This window comes from Bombina bombina, chromosome 7 (assembly GCF_027579735.1).
Source record: "Bombina bombina isolate aBomBom1 chromosome 7, aBomBom1.pri, whole genome shotgun sequence".
Taxonomy (NCBI): domain Eukaryota; kingdom Metazoa; phylum Chordata; class Amphibia; order Anura; family Bombinatoridae; genus Bombina; species Bombina bombina.
Genome location: NC_069505.1, coordinates 26950708 through 26968924, shown reverse-complemented (window position 1 = coordinate 26968924; position 18217 = coordinate 26950708). Strand labels below are relative to the sequence as shown.

The 18217-nt window shown below is 38.1% G+C and overlaps 1 protein-coding gene across 1 annotated transcript in view; it reads left to right on the top strand.

The window, feature by feature from the left end:
- Positions 1-18217, top strand: part of LOC128636190 (transmembrane protein 272-like) — a 45708-nt gene that overhangs the window by 11458 nt on the left and 16033 nt on the right. Inside the window, exon 4 of the mRNA XM_053689237.1 lies at positions 10934-11085. Within this exon, the coding sequence (XP_053545212.1) occupies positions 10934-11085 (152 nt within the window). The remainder of the gene's footprint in view (positions 1-10933; positions 11086-18217) is intronic.

The following is an 18217-nucleotide window of genomic DNA, read 5'->3' as shown; positions in this document are numbered from 1 at the left end:
TCTTTTACCTTACCAGCCCTTAAAAGGGCCTTTTGTGGGGGCATGCCCCAAAGAAAACTGCTCTTTTGCCTGAAAAAAAAAACACAATACCACCCCCCAACATTACAACCCACCATCCACATACCCCTAATCTAACCCAAACCCCCCTTAAATAAACCTAACACTACCCCCCTGAAGATCTCCCTACCTTGTCTTCACCACACCCGGCCGAACTCCTCATCCGATCCGGGCGATGTCTTTATCCAAGCGACAGCAAAGTCTTCTTCCATCCGGCAGCATCTTCCATCAAACGGCATCTTCAATCTTCATTCGTCGCTCCTCCGACACGGAGCATCCATCCCGGCCGACGACTGAACGACGAATGAGGTACCGTTAAATGACGTCATCCAAGATGGCGTCCGTCGAATTCCGATTGGCTGATAGGATTCTATCAGCCAATCGGAATTAAGGTAGAAAAATCTGATTGGCTGATTGAATCAGCCAATCAGATTCAAATAGGTAGGTATTAAATAGTTAATAACTATTTAATAGCTATTATACCTAGTTAAAATAATTAACAATTTACCTGTAAAATAAATATAAACCCAAACATAGCTACAATGTAATTATTAATTATATTGTAGCTATCTTAGGGTTTATTTTATAGGTAAGTATTTAGATTTAAATAGGAATATTTTAGTTTATAATATAAATTAGATTTATTTAATAAGAATTTAGTTAGGGGTGTTAGGGTTAGATAGAGTTAATATAGTTAATATAAATACTATAGTAACTATATTAACTATATTAACCCTAATATAATTAGGCTATAATAAAGAGTAATATAATATATATATATATAATTAGGGTTAATATAGTTAATATATATAATGTAATAACTATATTAACTATAATATACTTAGGGTTAATATAGATAATACAGGGAGTGCAGAATTATTAGGCAAGTTGTATTTTTGAGGATTAATTTTATTATTGAACAACAACCATGTTCTCAATGAACCCAAAAACTCATTAATATCAAAGCTGAATAGTTTTGGAAGTAGTTTTTAGTTTGTTTTTAGTTATAGCTATTTTAGGGGGATATCTGTGTGTGCAGGTGACTATTACTGTGCATAATTATTAGGCAACTTAACAAAAAACAAATATATACCCATTTCAATTATTTATTTTTACCAGTGAAACTAATATAACATCTCAACATTCACAAATATACATTTCTGACATTCAAAAACAAAACAAAAACAAATCAGTGACCAATATAGCCACCTTTCTTTGCAAGGACACTCAAAAGCCTGCCATCCATGGATTCTGTCAGTGTTTTGATCTGTTCACCATCAACATTGCGTGCAGCAGCAACCACAGCCTCCCAGACACTGTTCAGAGAGGTGTACTGTTTTCCCTCCTTGTAAATCTCACATTTGATGATGGACCACAGGTTCTCAATGGGGTTCAGATCAGGTGAACAAGGAGGCCATGTCATTAGATTTTCTTCTTTTATACCCTTTCTTGCCAGCCACGCTGTGGAGTACTTGGACGCGTGTGATGGAGCCTTGTCCTGCATGAAAATCATGTTTTTCTTGAAGGATGCAGACTTCTTCCTGTACCACTGCTTGAAGAAGGTGTCTTCCAGAAACTGGCAGTAGGACTGGGAGTTGAGCGGCGGGGGATCGCGGTTGACAGGTAGATAGACATTGCGCATGCGTTAGGTGTTAGGTTTATTTAGCAGCTAGTTTAGGGAGTTACGGGGCTCCAATAGTCAGCGTTAGGCTTCTTACGGCTGCTTTTTGTGGCGAGGTGAAAATGGAGTAAGATTTCTCCATTTTCGCCACGTAAGTCCTTACGCTGTATATTGGATACCAAACTGCGCTGGTTTGGTATACCTGCCTATGGCCCAAAAAACTACGGGCGACGGCAGAAATATACGCGCGTAACTTCTAGGTTACGCCGTATATGTGATACCAAACCAGCGCAAATATTGGCATCGCCAGCTTTTGCGGGCGACGATTTTTATCGGATCGAGCCCCTGGAAGCTTTGCTCTGTGCATTAAGAGCTATGAAAATGCAACCAATATTTTTGTTATCTCTGTCTTAGAAAATAATGTATTCTCCTTTGATGGGAGAATATATAGGCAAGTGAGAGGGACAGCAATGGGGGCGGTATGTGCCCCCACATACGCATGTCTGCACCTGGGAACATGGGAACTATTTGAAGTCCTTTTGTGGATAAGATATGTTGATGATATCCTGCTACTATGGGATGGTTCCCTAGAGGAATTAAAAGCATTTGTTGACATTTTAAACAAGAATGAGAGGAATATATTTTTGACTTTTGAAGCCAGTCTAAAGAATTTACCATTCCTAGACATAAAAAAAAGAAGGGAAACAGATTGTAACAGAAAACTATAGAAAAAGTAACGCGACAAACAGCGGACATTGCTCTAATTTAGCAGGACTCTGAATAAAGGGGACTGGTTTTCATGTATGCAATATGTAGCAATATTGGTTAACAAAACAGTCTGATGTTGGTTAATAGATTTAAGTATAGAGCAAAGTGCTATGCAGTATTATGTGTCTAAAGTATATTTTTACTTAGGATTAAATAGCCTGGGATCGTTATATTAACTTAGACTGGGCCTATGTCTACATATTTTTAAAAAACAAGAGCATGCTCTATAGTCAGAAGGAACCATTACCTTGTATTTTTGGGGGGTTTGATGTAATTGTGTCACTGTAAATTTAATTAATGTATTGAACAAGGATGATATAAATAAAAAATATATATTTTAAGAATTAAAAGAGTGCTGATTCCCTTTCTTTTAAAAAGAGAGGAGTAACCTCTTCCCTTTAAAAATCTCCCTTTTGACTGTTTTTTGATATATATATGTGTGTGTGTGTGTGAAGGAATAAGGGACGCACTCTCCGGGTCTTGACAAACAAGTATTTAATAATACCATATTAGGTAAAGTTTCGGGGTAACTAGCCCCGTCCTCAGGGTCTGAGGACGGGGCTAGTTACCCCGAAACGTCACCTAATGTGGTATTATTAAATACTTGTTTGTCAAGACCTGAAGAGTGCGTCCTTTATTCCTTCACATGTGTATTCTTTGTATGCACCCCGGGCAATTTACAGTTCTTGCAGTGAGTGCGGAGCCCAGGCGACTTTGTATATATATATATATATATATATATATTTTTTTAATATTAATATTTTTTCCATGTTAAGAACATTGGAATAAACGTAACGAGCTTCGGGATTTGAACTTTAGGTTTAACGAGTTGTCGGGTTAGCACATACGAAGAATTAGTTGTCTTAAGATGTGTTATGAAAATATTAAATATATAACATAAAAAAAAATATAATAATAATTATTAATTATTATAAATGTACTAAAAATTCTAACTAATCCATATAATATATATATTACAGTATCTAGAATAATTATTAATAGTTATTATAACATTTCAAAAATATTTTATATTTTATTATTTCCATGACACTCCTTAAGATAACTAACATGCGCTAACTTGTGGCCTTAGACCTAAAGCGCAAAACCCCAAGCGCATTATGCATATTTTACATTACAATGTTCTTCACATAGATTTTTTTTATTATTAAATATATATTTATATATATAAATATATATATATATATATATGATAATATTAATGTAATATATATATATATATATATATATATATATATATATATATATATATATAAAGATAAATAGGTATATGTATATACAAATATGTAAAGAAATATGTATTTACAATACAAATAATAATGCTCTTCACATATGATTAAATATATATATATATATATATGATATTAATGTAAAATAGATATCTATATCTATCTATCTATCTATCTATCTATCTATCATCTATCGATCTATCTATATATATATATATATATATATATATATATAGGAAAAGATAAATAGGTATATGTATATACAGATATATAAAGAAATATGTATTTGCAATACAAATAACATTGTCATGTATGTGAAGAACATTGGAATGTGAAATATGTACAGTAGAACACATTATTAAATATTAATGTTGGAGAAATATAATTTTTCATATGTGTATATATGTGTTTATATGTGTATATATGTATGTATATACATATATACACATATAAATGATATACACATATAAATTAACAATACACATGTACACACACACAATACAATGATATACACATATAAATGATATACACATATAAATAACAATACATATGTACACACACACAATACAATGATATACACATATAAATGAACAATACATATGTACGCACACACATATATATACAGGTAGCCCTCAGTTTACGCCGGGGTTAGGTTCCAGAAGGAATGGTTGTAAATCGAAACCATTGTAAATTGAAACTTAGTTTATAATGTAAGTCAATGGGAAGTGAGGGAGATAGGTTCCAGAACCCTCTCAAAATTGTCATAAGTAACACCTAATACATTATTTTTAAAGCTTTGAAATGAAGACTTTAAATGCTAAACAGCATTATAAACCTAATAAAATAATCACACAACACAGAATATATAATTAAACTAAGTTAAATAAACAAAAACATTTGCTAAACAGCATTATAAACCTAATAAAATAATCACACAACACAGACTTCACTTGCATTTTTCTGCAAATTGTTCTTTCTATGCATTCCAATCTGGACTGATTTATAGACAGGAAGATCGTGTTCCTTTGAAATCTGCTCGATAGCTCAGGTCTGGTTAAACTGATTAATTTCAGCTTGCTTGGCTTTGCTGCAACACAAGCAGACAGCTCCACCTACTGGCTATTTTAATAAATGCACTGCTTCTCAATGCTTTTCAATAGCAGTCACATGACTGGAAAAAAAGGTTGTTATTCTGAAACGGTGTAAATTGAACCGTTGTAAAACGAGGGCCACCTGTATATATATATATATAATTTTATACAAATTTAGACATGTATATATACTGTATATATATATATATAGTTTGTAACGCGTCCGTCGCCAACCCCCCACAACACAAATAACTAATTTAATTACTAAGCCCCCTAACCTTACACCATCTAAATTAACCACAATTACTACTAAATTACAATTAAAAAAAAAACTAACATTAAATTACAAAAAATATAAAAGTCTAACATTATAGAAAAAATAAACAAAATTATCAAAAATAAAAAAATTATACCTAATCCCTATGAAAATAAAAAAGCCCCCCAAAATAAAAACATCCCCTAATCTAAACTACCAATAGCCCTTAAAAGGGCCTTTTGTAGGGCATTGCCCTAAGTTAAACAGATCTTTTACCTCTAAAAAATACTAAGTCCCCCTAACAGCAAAAAAAACCCCACCCACCTAAACAACCAAAATATAAAAACCTAAAACTAAAAAACTAAACTACCCAATGCCCCTAAAGGGGCATTTGTATGGGCATTGCCCTTAAAAGGGCATTCAGCTCTTTTACTACCCTTAAAAGGGCAATCAGCTCTTTTTCAAGCCCAAAAAACCCTAATCTAAAAAAACACCCCAAAAATAAAAATAAAAAAAGCCTAATCCTAAGCCCCAAATAGGTAGTCACTGTTCCTGAAGTCTGGCAGAGAAGGTCTTCTTCCAGACAGATCCATCATCTTCTATCTTCATGCGGAGTGAAGGCGGCACGGAGCAGAGGTGCGGAGCTGTGTTCCCAATGCCTGGATCCTCAGTGGGGGACCTTGGAGGTGGCGGTCCTCGGCGGCGTGGAGGCTCCTCTTCATGTGATCGCCCGTCGCACACTGAAGATTGAGTGCAAGATACCCCTTGTTTTTTGGGGTACCTTTCATTCCTATTGGCTGAAATTTTGAAATCAGCCAATAGGATGAGAACTACTGAAATCTTATTGACTGATTTGAACAGCCAATAGGATTTCAGTAGCTCTAATCCTATTGGCTGATTTAAAAATTTCAGCCAATAGGAATGCAAGGTACCCCAAATTGATTGCTGTACCTTGCATTCAATCTTCAGTCTACGACGGACATCAGATGAAGAGGAGCCTCCATGCCGCCGAGGAACGCCGCCGCTGAGGACCGCCACCGTTGAGGACCGACGCTGGGGATCCAGGCATCAGGAATACAGCTCTGCATTGCATGGAAGCTTTGTTCTGTTGCCGATAGATATGGCACAGTAGCTAGCGCAGTGAAGGGGGAGTAAGTCGCGCAGCGATGGGCAGCAAATATTAAATATATATACATATATATTTATGTGCTTATATGTGTATATACACATATTAACACATACATATACAGTATATGTATAAGCATATACATATATATTTACAGAGATCACACAGTTTCCATAAACCTCAACGTAAAGGCACTTTTCAGTGTTGTTGTTGTTTTTTTTTTCTAACACCCCACATCTGCTCACTTTAACCCCTAATAACTGCTTTGTGCAGTTATTTTAATAAAAAATAAAGATGATACCATTTTTTTTTTTTTTTTTAAATAAGAATCGTACACTGTATTTTTGGAGATATTTTTGTTCATTAACCAGAGATCTGATCTCTGGTTAATGAACCAGCCACTTGTAATGGCTGGTTATTTAACGTGCACCCGTAAACAGGCCTGTTTACGGAGCGCATGTTAAATTTGCGCTTTTTTTTGTAATCTAGCCCTTTATCAATTATAAATATTGCATTAATATGCATTCACATGTTTTCATCTTTTTGACCGCAAAGGGCACCAATGCACATTTATTTATTTACATATATTTTTTTATATATTTATGCCTATATATGTATACATATGTATACATTTGTTTATATGTGTATATATGTCTGTAAATACATACTGTATATACACATATAAATACATATACAGTAAGTATACACATATAAATGCATACAGTATGTACACACACACATATATATATATATATATATATATATATATATATATATATATATATATATTTAGACATGTATATGTATTTCTATGTTAAAGTCCTTTGTAGGCTTTTTTCCTAACACCGGAGACTTCATATATTTGAACCCTTATAACTTTTTTATGTAATATATTCTGGTAATTATTTTTTATTGAATACTGTTATTATAAGTGTAACGTATTTTTGATGTGTTTAGTGACATTTTTTTGTTTTGCAAAACAGTTAACTTCAATTGTGCTCAATCGATCGCGTTTTCTTTCACCTTGTAATACGGGCACAATTTAACTTGCGTGCAAACGAACTTGAAAAAACAATATCACTCTATCATGTTAGAAAGAGTGAAGCATTCAAAGAAAAGATTAGTCTGAGAATAACAAGTAGATTTATTTTTTAAAGTTTCATTTGCTGTTTAAATGTTGACAAAATAAGTGTAAAGTTTTACGGCTAGATTACGAGTTGTGCGTTAGGCTTAAAAAGCAGCGTTGGCCGGTCCCAACGCTGCTTTTTAACGCCCGCTGGTATTACGAGTCTTGCAGGTACAGGAGTACCGCTCAATTTTGTCCAGACTTGGAAATACTGCAAATCCACTTACGTAAATTGCGTATCCTAATTTTTCAATGGGACTTGCATAGCGCCGGTATTACTAGTCTGAAAACACCGTAGCATAAAACTCTTAACTAAAGTGCTAAAAAGTACACTAACACCCATAAACTACCTATTAACCCCTAAACTGAGGCCCTCCCACATCGCAAATAATCTGCCGAACCGGACATCGCCGCCACTATAATAAATATATTAACCCCTAAACCGCTGCATTCCCGGCTCGCAAACATTAGTTAAATATTATTAACCCCTAATCTGCCATATAACAACAAGAAATATAGGGGAAAAAGGGTAGGGTGTGTGCACTTCAAGTAGTATTCAAATATTGATGAAGTTTCATCTAAACACCGCATTAAATAGACTGATGCAAATAGTGTGGGTGTTCCCCTTCTCACCCACTCTATTCTATTCCCCGGGATAGCACAAACAGACATGAAAAAGTCAGTAATGAAAGCCAAAATGACTCACTGCTCCTGGGTTCTGTGTTTGTTGCTTTGAAAACTTAGATGCTGTAGATTTGTGCATAGGAGTCCCCTTGCAGGGTGCTCACCTTTTCAGACCGGTGCCTGGGCTTCCTCAGTCCTTCCTTGGCATCGCTTTCAGGTGCTCTGCAATGTTCTCCTTAACCCCTAGATAGGGACCAGTCAAATGCAGTGAAAAGCTCTTCCTCCACAGTTATACCCAGTACCTGTGCTCACTGTTGGCCATTGTAAACTCTAAGAATTTTACAGGAGCACCAGAGTAGTGGGCTTGAAGCAGGCTAGGAGTAAGGCAGTAGCCGAAACCGGACAGCCTTTTGTCAACTGTTTATACTTTATTTCTGTCTTTTTTTACCATGGGGAAATGGTACCCTATTGAACCATAATAAAGCATTTCAATTTTACCCACTACTCTGGTGCTCCTGTAAAATTCTTTGCAGCCTAATCTGCCATCCCTAACATCTCCGCCACCTACATACATTTATTAACCCCGCCTCCAAGTCGCTGCCACTATAATAAAGTTATTAACCCCTAAACCTAAGTCTAACACTAACCCTTACCCCCCCTAACTTAAATATAATTTAAATAAATCTAAATAAAATTCCTATCATTACCTAAATTATTCCTATTTAAAACTAAATACTTACCTGTAAAATAAACCCTAAGCTAGCTACAATATAACTAATAGTTACATTGTATCTAGCTTAGGGTTTATTTTTATTTTACAGGCAACATTGTATTTATTTTAACTAGGTAGAATAGTTACTAAATCCTTATTAACTATTTACTAACTACCTAGCTAAAATAAAGACAAATATACCTCAGCCAATAGGATTTTTTCTGCCTTAATTCCGATTGGCTGATAGAATTCTATCAGCCAATCAGAATCTAAGGGAAACCATCTTGGATGATGTCACTTAAAGGAACCTTCATTCTTCAGTCGCAGTGGAAAGAAGAGGATGCTCCGCGTCGGATGTCTTGAAGATGGACCCGCTCCCCGCCGGATGGATGAAGATAGAAGATGCCGTCTGGATGAAGACTTCTGCCCATCTGGAGGACCACTTCTGCCCGTCTGTTGGACCACTTCTGCCGGATTCGTTGAGGACTTCGGCCCAGTTGGATGAAGACTTCTCCCGGTAAGGTGATCTTCAAGGGGTTAGTGTTAGGTTTTTTTTAAGGGGGTATTGGGTGTGTTTTAGAGTAGGGTTGGTTGTGTGTTTTAATGTTGGGGGGGGGGGATTTGTAAATTTTTTTACAGGTAAAAGAGCTGATTACTTTGGGGCAATGCCCCGCAAAAGGCCCTTTTAAGGGCTATTTGTAATTTAGTGTAAAGGTAGGGCTTTTTTTTTTATTTTGGGAGGGCTTTTTATTTTGTTAGGGGGATTAGATTAGGTGTAATTAGTTTAAAAATCTTGTAATTTGTTTATTATTTTCTGTAATTTAGTGGGGGTTTTTTGTAATTTAGCTAATTTTATTTAATTGTATTTAATTGTATTTAATTTAGGGAATTAATTTAATTATACTGTAGTGTTAGGTGTTATTGTAACTTAGGTTAGGTTTTATTTTACAGGAACTTTTGTATTTATTTTAGCTAGGTAGCTATTAAATAGTTAATAATTATTTAATAACTATTGTACCTAGTTAAAATAAATACAAACTTGCCTGTAAAATCAAAATAAACCCTAAGCTAGCTACAATGTAACTATTAGTTATATTGTTGCTAGCTTAGGGTTTATTTTATAGGTAAGTATTTAGTTTTAAATAGGAATAATTTAGTTAATTATAGTAATTTTATTAAGATTTGTTTAAATTATATTTAAGTTAGGGGGTGTTAGGGTTAGACTTAGGTTTAGGGGTTAATAAATTTAGAATAGTGGTGGCGACGTTGGGGGCGGAAGATTAGGGGTTAATAAATGTAGGTGGCGGCGATGTTAGGGATGGCAGATTAGGGGTTAATAATCTTTAACTAATGTTTGCGATGCGGGAGTGTGGCGGTTTAGGGGTTAATATGTTTATTATAGTGGAGGCGACGTTGGGGGCAGCAGATTAGGGGTTAAGAAGTGTAGGTAGGTTGCAGCGACATTGGGGAAGGCAGATTAGGGGTTAATAAATATAATGTAGGTTGCGGCGATGTTGGGGGCATCAGATTAGGGGTTCATAAGTATAATGTAGGTGGCGGCAGTGTCCGGAGCGGCAGATTAGGGGTTAATAATATAATGTAGGTTGCAGCGATGTCGGGGGCAACAGATTAGGGGTTAATAAGTGTAAGATTAGGGGTGTTTAGACTCGGGGTTCATGTTAGGGTGTAGACATACATTTTATTTCCCCATAGGAATCAATGGGGCTGCGTTAAGGAGCTTTACGCTGCTTTTTTGCAGGTGTTAGACTTTTTTCAGCCGGCTCTCCCCGTTGATTCCTATGGGGAAATCGTGCACGAGCACGTTACACCAGCTTACCGCTAACGTAAGCAGCGCTGGTATTGGAGTGCGGTAATGAGGAAAATTTTGCTCAACACTCACTTCTTGTCTGGGTTGTAAAAACCCGTAATACCAGCGCTGTCTGTAAGTGAGCGGTGAGCATAAACTGCTCGTTAGCACCGCATAGCCTCTAACGCAAAACTCGTAATCTAGGTGTTAGTGTCTATAAACAAAAGGAGCTGCCATGTTATAACTTAGGTTACCTTTTCTCTTGTATGAAAGAAAATTTAGATATCTAGAAATACAATAAAAATAACAATGGGATGATTTTTGTCAAGAAATATATTAATATGAGCAGTAAGGTTAAGAAAATTCTAAATAAACAAACAAACATTGCCACATATCGAGGTATTTGAATGAATACTTTTGTGGGAGCATTTTTTTAATTAAGACAAATCTATCAGTGCAAATAATTTTTTGAGATTAATGATGTATTTTCTTTTTCAGGAAGCGTATGGGTTTTCTCAGTTTTCAGCGTTTCTCCTAGACCATGCAACCTTGGAGCTTACAACTTCGCTTTTGGGATATTGATATTCCAATATGCATTTTTACTTTTATGTATACTTGCTCTCATCTGTGGCTGTTGCTTCGGCTACATGGTAAGTTTTTCCAGCATTTATTACTATCTGGCTGTTTACTAATCACATTTGACTGAAGATTTTATGGATACTATTTGTTGTGGTCTTGTTATGCTAATATACAAATAATTTCCTGTTCTGGATAAATATAAAAATGAGAAATGTTTCTATATTTCTTGCATTCATCCAGAAATGATGAACGAATGTCCTTAATGAAAAAACAAACACATTTAAGGGAGAAAACATTTGTGTGGTGTCGGTTTTTGTGCTGCTGTTGGCTTGTATCACCAGCACTAGTTGCATCTTTAACTGTACAGAAAAGTAAACATTAAACTTACATGATTAAGATGGAACATACAATTTGAAACAACTTTAAATGAATTTGATAAATCACCAGACAACATATTTGGCTAGATTTAGAGTAGAACACAAATGAGACCTCCTGCTTGTGCGTTAACTTTGCTAGAAGTAAACTTTTTGTGTCGGGTACTATGCGTATTACAAGTTAAAAGTAAAAAGTTTGCACACAAACATTAACCCGACGCGTGCAAAAAGCTTAACTTTAAATATCTCAAACATGTTAGCGCATTACCCCATAGACTTTAGTGGAACACGGAAAGTGGGGGGAAAAAACTAAAACCCTACTCACGCACAACCCTGATCGCGTAAACTGATACATATTTACACACTTATATACATACACATATCCACACACACACATATATATATATACGGGTAAAGTTAGATATCCAGGTAATCCGAGGATTATCCGGGTAAAACTGACATTACCCCAGCGGCTGTGGGTTAAGCCCAATGTAAGATCATACATCTGGCTTTACCCGGGTAATCCTAGGATTACCCAAACACTTCTAGATAAAGCTTCACACATATATACGGTGCACTGTAATTCCCCCCATCTTCACTCATTTTTTTGCCTGGTGGGTTCAATGAAGGTGTTCCGCCAATACTCTGGCATTCACCCCAAGTAAACCTTTGGGAATGAGGCAGAGGCAAAAAAGATAGTGAGGATGGGGGAATTACAGTGCATTGTATAAAAGTTTACAACACCAGCTTCTGGGTTATGTGTGGGTTGTAGGAAGTTATGAGCAAAATGGCTGCAGAAAGTGATGTCCGTGTTGTTTTCAAACAGCATTTATAGCTTTATCCAAAAGCGTTTGAGTAATCCTAGGATTACCTGGGTAAAGCCAGATGTATGATTTTACCCAGAGCCGCTGGGGTAATGCCAGTTTTACCCGGGTAATCCTAGGATTACCTGATATCTGACTTTACCCGTAATATATACAAATATTTAGCAATGTACAGGTGAAACTCGAAAAATTAGAATATTGTGCAAAAGTTAATTTATTTCACTAATACAACTTAAAAGGTGAAACTAAAATATGAAATAGACTCATTACATGCAAAGCAAGATAGTTCAAGCCGTGATTTGTCATAATTGTGATGATTATGGCTTACAGCTCATGAAAACCCCAAATCCACAATCTCAGAAAATTAGAATATTACATGCAATCAATAAAACAAGGATTGTACATAGAACAATATTGGACCTCTGTACTTGGTTTGGGCCCCTTTTGCAGCAATTACTGCCTCAATGCGGCGTGGCAGGGAAGCTATCAGCCTGTGGCACTGCTGAGGTGTTATGGAAGACCAGGATGCTTCAATAGCGGCCTTCAGCTCTTCTGCATTGTTCGGTCTCATGTCTCTCATCTTTCTCTTGGCAATGCCCCATAGATTCTCTATGGGGTTCAGGTCAGGCGAGTTTGCTGGCCAATCAAGCACAGTAATCCCACGGTCATTGAACCAGGTTTTGCTGCTTTTGGCAGTGTGGGCAGGTGCCAAGTCCTGATGGAAAATGAAGTCAGCATCCCCATAGATCTGGTCTGTGGAAGGAAGCATGAAGTGCTCCAAAATCTCCTGGTAGATGCCTGCGTTGACCCTGGACTTAATGAAGCACAGTGGACCAACACCAGCAGATGACATGGCTCCCCAAATCAACACAGACTGTGGAAACTTCACACTGGACTTCAAGCATCTTGCAGTGTGTGCCTCTCCATTCTTCCTCCATACTCTGGGTCCTTGGTTTCCAAATGAGATGCAAAATTTGCTCTCATCAGAAAAGAGGACTTTGGACCACTGAGCAACAGACCAGGTCTGTTTTTCTTTAGCCCAGGTAAGACGCTTCTGACATTGTTTGTTGTTCAGGAGTGGCTTGACAAGAGGAATACGACATTTGAAGCCCATGTCCAGGATCCGTCTGTGTGTGGTGGCTCTTGATGCACTGACTCCAGCCTCAGTCCACTCCTTGTGAAAGTCCTCACCACTTTTGAATGGCCTTTTCCTGACAATCCTCTCCAGGCTGCGGTCATCCCTGCTGCTTATGCACCTTTTTCTTCCACACTTTTCCCCTCCACATAACTTTCTATTAATGTGCTTTGATACAGCACTTTGGGAACATCCAACTTCTTTTGCAATTCCTTTTGAGGCTTTCCCTCCTTATGGAGGGTGTCAATGATGGTTTTCTGCACAACTGTCAGGTCAGCAGTCTTTCCCATGATTGTGATTCCTACTGAACCAGACTGAGAGACCATTTAAAGGCTCAGGAACCCTTTGCAGGTGTTATGGCTTAATTAGCTGATTAGATTGGGACACTTTGAGACTAGAATATTGCACCTTTTCACAATATTCTAATTTTCTGAGATTGTGGATTTGTGTTTTCATGAGCTGTAAGCCATAATCATCACAATTATGACAAATCACGGCTTGAACTATCTTGATTTGCATGTAATGAGTATATCTCATATATTAGTTTCACCTTTTAAGTTGCATTAGTGAAATAAATTAACTTTTGCACGATAGTCTAATTTTTCGAGTTTCACCTGTATATGTATCTCTATGTTAAAGCCCTTTGGCTACTTTTTCTTTCTTACACCTGAGACCTCATATCTTTGAGTCCTTATAATATTTTTATGCAATTTGTTTTTATCACACAGTGCTATTATGAGTATTACTGTACAGTTAAATGTATTTTTGATGTGTTTTGTGCAAATTTTTAGTTGAGTGCAACAGTTAGCTAGACCTCTGAAGTCGTGCTATCCCAACAAGGGCATTTACATTCAACTTGTAATACACCAGCTACATCCGACTCACGCGCAAGAGTTATCAGCCACGAATCAGCAAGCGTTGCCCAGGTGCTAAACCAAAAATGGACAGGCTCCTAAGCTTAGATTCCTATTTTTTCAAATAAAGATACCAAGAGAAGGAAGAAAAATTGATAATAAGAGTAAATTACAAAATTGCTTAAAATTGCATGCTATGGGGCATACGCTGTCTGCATTTATCATTGCACAAGCAGTTCACCAGAACTGCTTGTGCAATGCCTCCCTCGGCAGATTTGCGGCCAATCATCTGCTAGCAGAAGGTGTCAATCAGTATCATATAGGATCGGGTGGATTGATGTCTGCAGCCTCAGAGCAGGCAGACCAGTTATGGAGCAGCTGTCTTTAGACCGCTGCTTCATAACTGCTGTTTCCGGGAAGCCTGAAGGCTCGCATGGAAACAGGGGCATCAGGCTCCATTCAGAGCTGAATAATTCAGCACCTCTATCTGAATCATGAAATAAAACAATTGGGTTTGGTATCCCTTTAATTGATTTGCTTTAAGGAGTGAGAAAATGGTTCCATCTTAGGAAATTATTCATCCTGTGAATGAGCATAGAGTATGAGGATACTCCAGAGTTTAGACAGCAGATTACAGCCTCATTCCTTATTACCTGATATATATGGAGCTTAATGTCAGAGGGTGTAGTCTCAGGTTAGCATTTGAGTTCTGTAGCAGCAGTTACATTGAGACAATGGTGGCAATTTACACTCCTTTATTTATATATTTACGAATTTGATGCAGAAACTATGTACAGCAGGACTACTTACATTCATGTAGAAACTTTGGGCTCGATTTATCAAGCCCTTTACCTCCCTACGACTGCAGATTCGCACAAGAGAACTTGCAGTGAGTATTTATCAAGCAACGGTCATCAGACACAAGAGAACCTGCAGTCAGTATTTATCAAGCAGTAGTCATCAGACACAAGAGAACCTGCAGTCAGTATTTATCAAGCAGCGGTCATCAGACACAAGAGAACCTACAGTCAGTATTTATCAAGCAGCGGTCATCAGACACAAGAGAACCTGCAGTCAGTATTTATCAAGCAGCGGTCATCAGACACAAGAGAACCTACAGTCAGTATTTATCAAGCAGCGGTCATCAGACACAAGAGAACCTGCAGTCAGTATTTATCAAGCAGTAGTCATCAAACACAAGAGAACCTGCAGTCAGTATTAATCAAGCAGAGGTTATCAGACACAGGAGAACCTGCAGTCAGTATTTATCAAGCAGTAGTCATCAGACACAAGATAACCTGCAGTGAGTATTTAGCAAACAGCGGTCATCAAACAAAAGAGAACCTGCAGTCAATATTTATCAAGCATCGGTCATCAGACACAAGAGAACCTGCAGTCAGTATTTATCAAGCAGAGGTCATCAGACACAAGAGAACCTGCAGTCAGTATTTATCAAGCAGAGGTCATCAGACACAAGAGAACCTGCAGTCAGTATTTATCAGGCAGCGGTCGTCAGACACAAGAGAACCTGCAGTCAGTATTTATCAAGCAGCGGTCATCAGACACAAGAGAACCTGCAGTCAGTATTTATCAAGTAGCTGTTATCAGACACAAGAGAACCTGCCGTTAGTATTTATCAAGCAGCGGTCATCAGACACAAGAGAACCTGCAGTCAGTATTTATCAAGCAGTGATCATCAGACACAAGAGAACCTGCAGTCAGTATTGATCAATAAGCGGTCATCAGACACAAGAGAACCTGCAGTCAGTATTTATCAAGCAGCAGTCATCAGACACAAGAGAACCTGCAGTCTGTATTTATAAAGCAGCGGTCATCAGACACAAGAGAATCTGCAGTCAGTATTTATCAAGCAGTGGTCATCAGACACAAGAGAACCTGCAGTCAGTATTTATAAAGCAGCGGTCATCAGACACAAGAGAACCTGCGGTCCGTATTTATCAAGCAGCGGTCATCAGACACAAGAGAACCTGCAGTCAGTATTTATCAAGCAGCGGTCATCAGACACAAGAGAACCTGCAGTCAGTATTTATCAGGCAGAGGTCATCAGACACAAGAGAACCTGCAGTCAGTATTTATCAAGCAGCAGTCATCAGATGCAAGAGAACCTGCAGTCAGTATTTATCAAGCACCGGCCATCAGACACAAGAGAACCTGCAGTCAGTATTTATCAAGCAGCGGTCATCAGACCCAAGAGAACCTGCAGTCAGTATTTATCAAGCAGCGGTCATCAGACACAAGAGAACCTGCAGTCAGTATTTATCAAGCAGCGGTCATCAGACACAAGAGAACCTGCAGTCAGTATTTATCAAGCAGCGGTCATTAGACACAAGAGAACCTGCAGTCAGTATTAATCAAACAGCGGTCATCAGTCACAAGAGAACCTGCAGTCTGTATTTATCAAGCAGCGGTCATCAGACCCAAGAGAACCTGCAGTCAGTATTTATCAGACAGAGGTCATTAGACACAAGAGAACCTGCAGTCAGTATTTATCAGGCAGAGGTCATCAGACACAAGAGAACCTGCAGTCATTATTTATCAGGAAGAGGTCATCAGACCACTGCTTGTTTAACTCTTCTCCACCGCAAAATAGCGCTTGTGTGCAATGTTTAATTCTGGCAGTGGATTTCTGCCCACCAGAGGAGAGCTGGGGCAGACAGGCGCGAATATGCACACCCCTCTTCACCCTTGACTGATAAATCGAGCCCTTTGAATAACTGGACATGATACTTTGAATTTGACTGAAAGTGATTCGCAAATACAATTTAGTTTGCTGTATGCAAATATACAAGTCACATTGGTAATAACTGACACAGAGATGGCTACTTGATTACACTCTGATATATGGCACAATACAGGTTCAGATTTTACAGTGATTTGACCAGGTGAGTTCAATCTGTTTATTTCTTAAACAAATTATATCAGCCTAACGTATTTTGTGGCCGATTTATTATGCTGCTCCTTAACTCGTTCCTTACCTCTGAGGAGGTGGATCGCAATTCACCCGATCGGATACGATCGGGTTGATTGACACTCCCTGCTAGTGGCCAATCTGCAGGGGGCAGCATCGCGCCAGTATTTCACAAGAAATGCTTGTGCATTGATAAATGTCGACAGCATATGCGGATCATGTCCGCCGGCACAATGGTAAATTGGCCCCTTGGAGTGATAGGGGGCAATTTATCAAGCTTAGGCAGACAGGGGCGCAGATACGGAATTCAGCATCGCACTCAAGCACTATTTTGAGCTTGTGTGCAATCCCACCCACTGGTATATCACAGAGGTAAAAAGTGTGTTAATATAACTGTGCTGGTTATGCAAAGCTGGGGAATGGGTAATAAAGGGATCTATCTATCTTTTTATACAATAACACTTTTGGAGTAGACTGTCCCTTTTAAATTAACATCGCCATTTACATACTAGTGATAAATCTGTATTCCTTAATAATACCTGAACCGCATATCAGTTTCTGAAGAAATCTAAGGCACAGCGCATCTTCTTCATGCCCTGTCTAGGAACAACTTGATTCAAGTGCACATTTTGAGGCAGATTTATTAAGCAACGGATGCTGCTTTCTACGCCCATCGTTTCTGGCTTGCCTGAAGCATAAGTTATGAAGCAGTGGTCGTAAGAGCGCTGCTCCTTAACTTCTCCACCATCTTTTAGGTGGCGACTGCAATCGTCCCGATCTGATACAATTGAATGATTGACAGTCCCTGCTAGCAGCCGATTGGCCGCCAATGTGCAGGGGGCAGCATTGCACAAGCATTTCACTAGAATTATCGGCATTTAGTGAGGTTGAGCGGACATGGTTTGCTACACCGGACCATGGCCTCTATTTATCAAAGTCTGGAAGACCTGATCCGACATTGCGGATCAGGTCCGCCAGACCTCGCTGAATACGGAGAGCAATACGCTCTCCGTATTCAGCATTGCACCAGCAGCTCATGTGAGCTGCTGGTGCAACGCCGCCCCCTGCAGACTCGCGGCCAATGGGC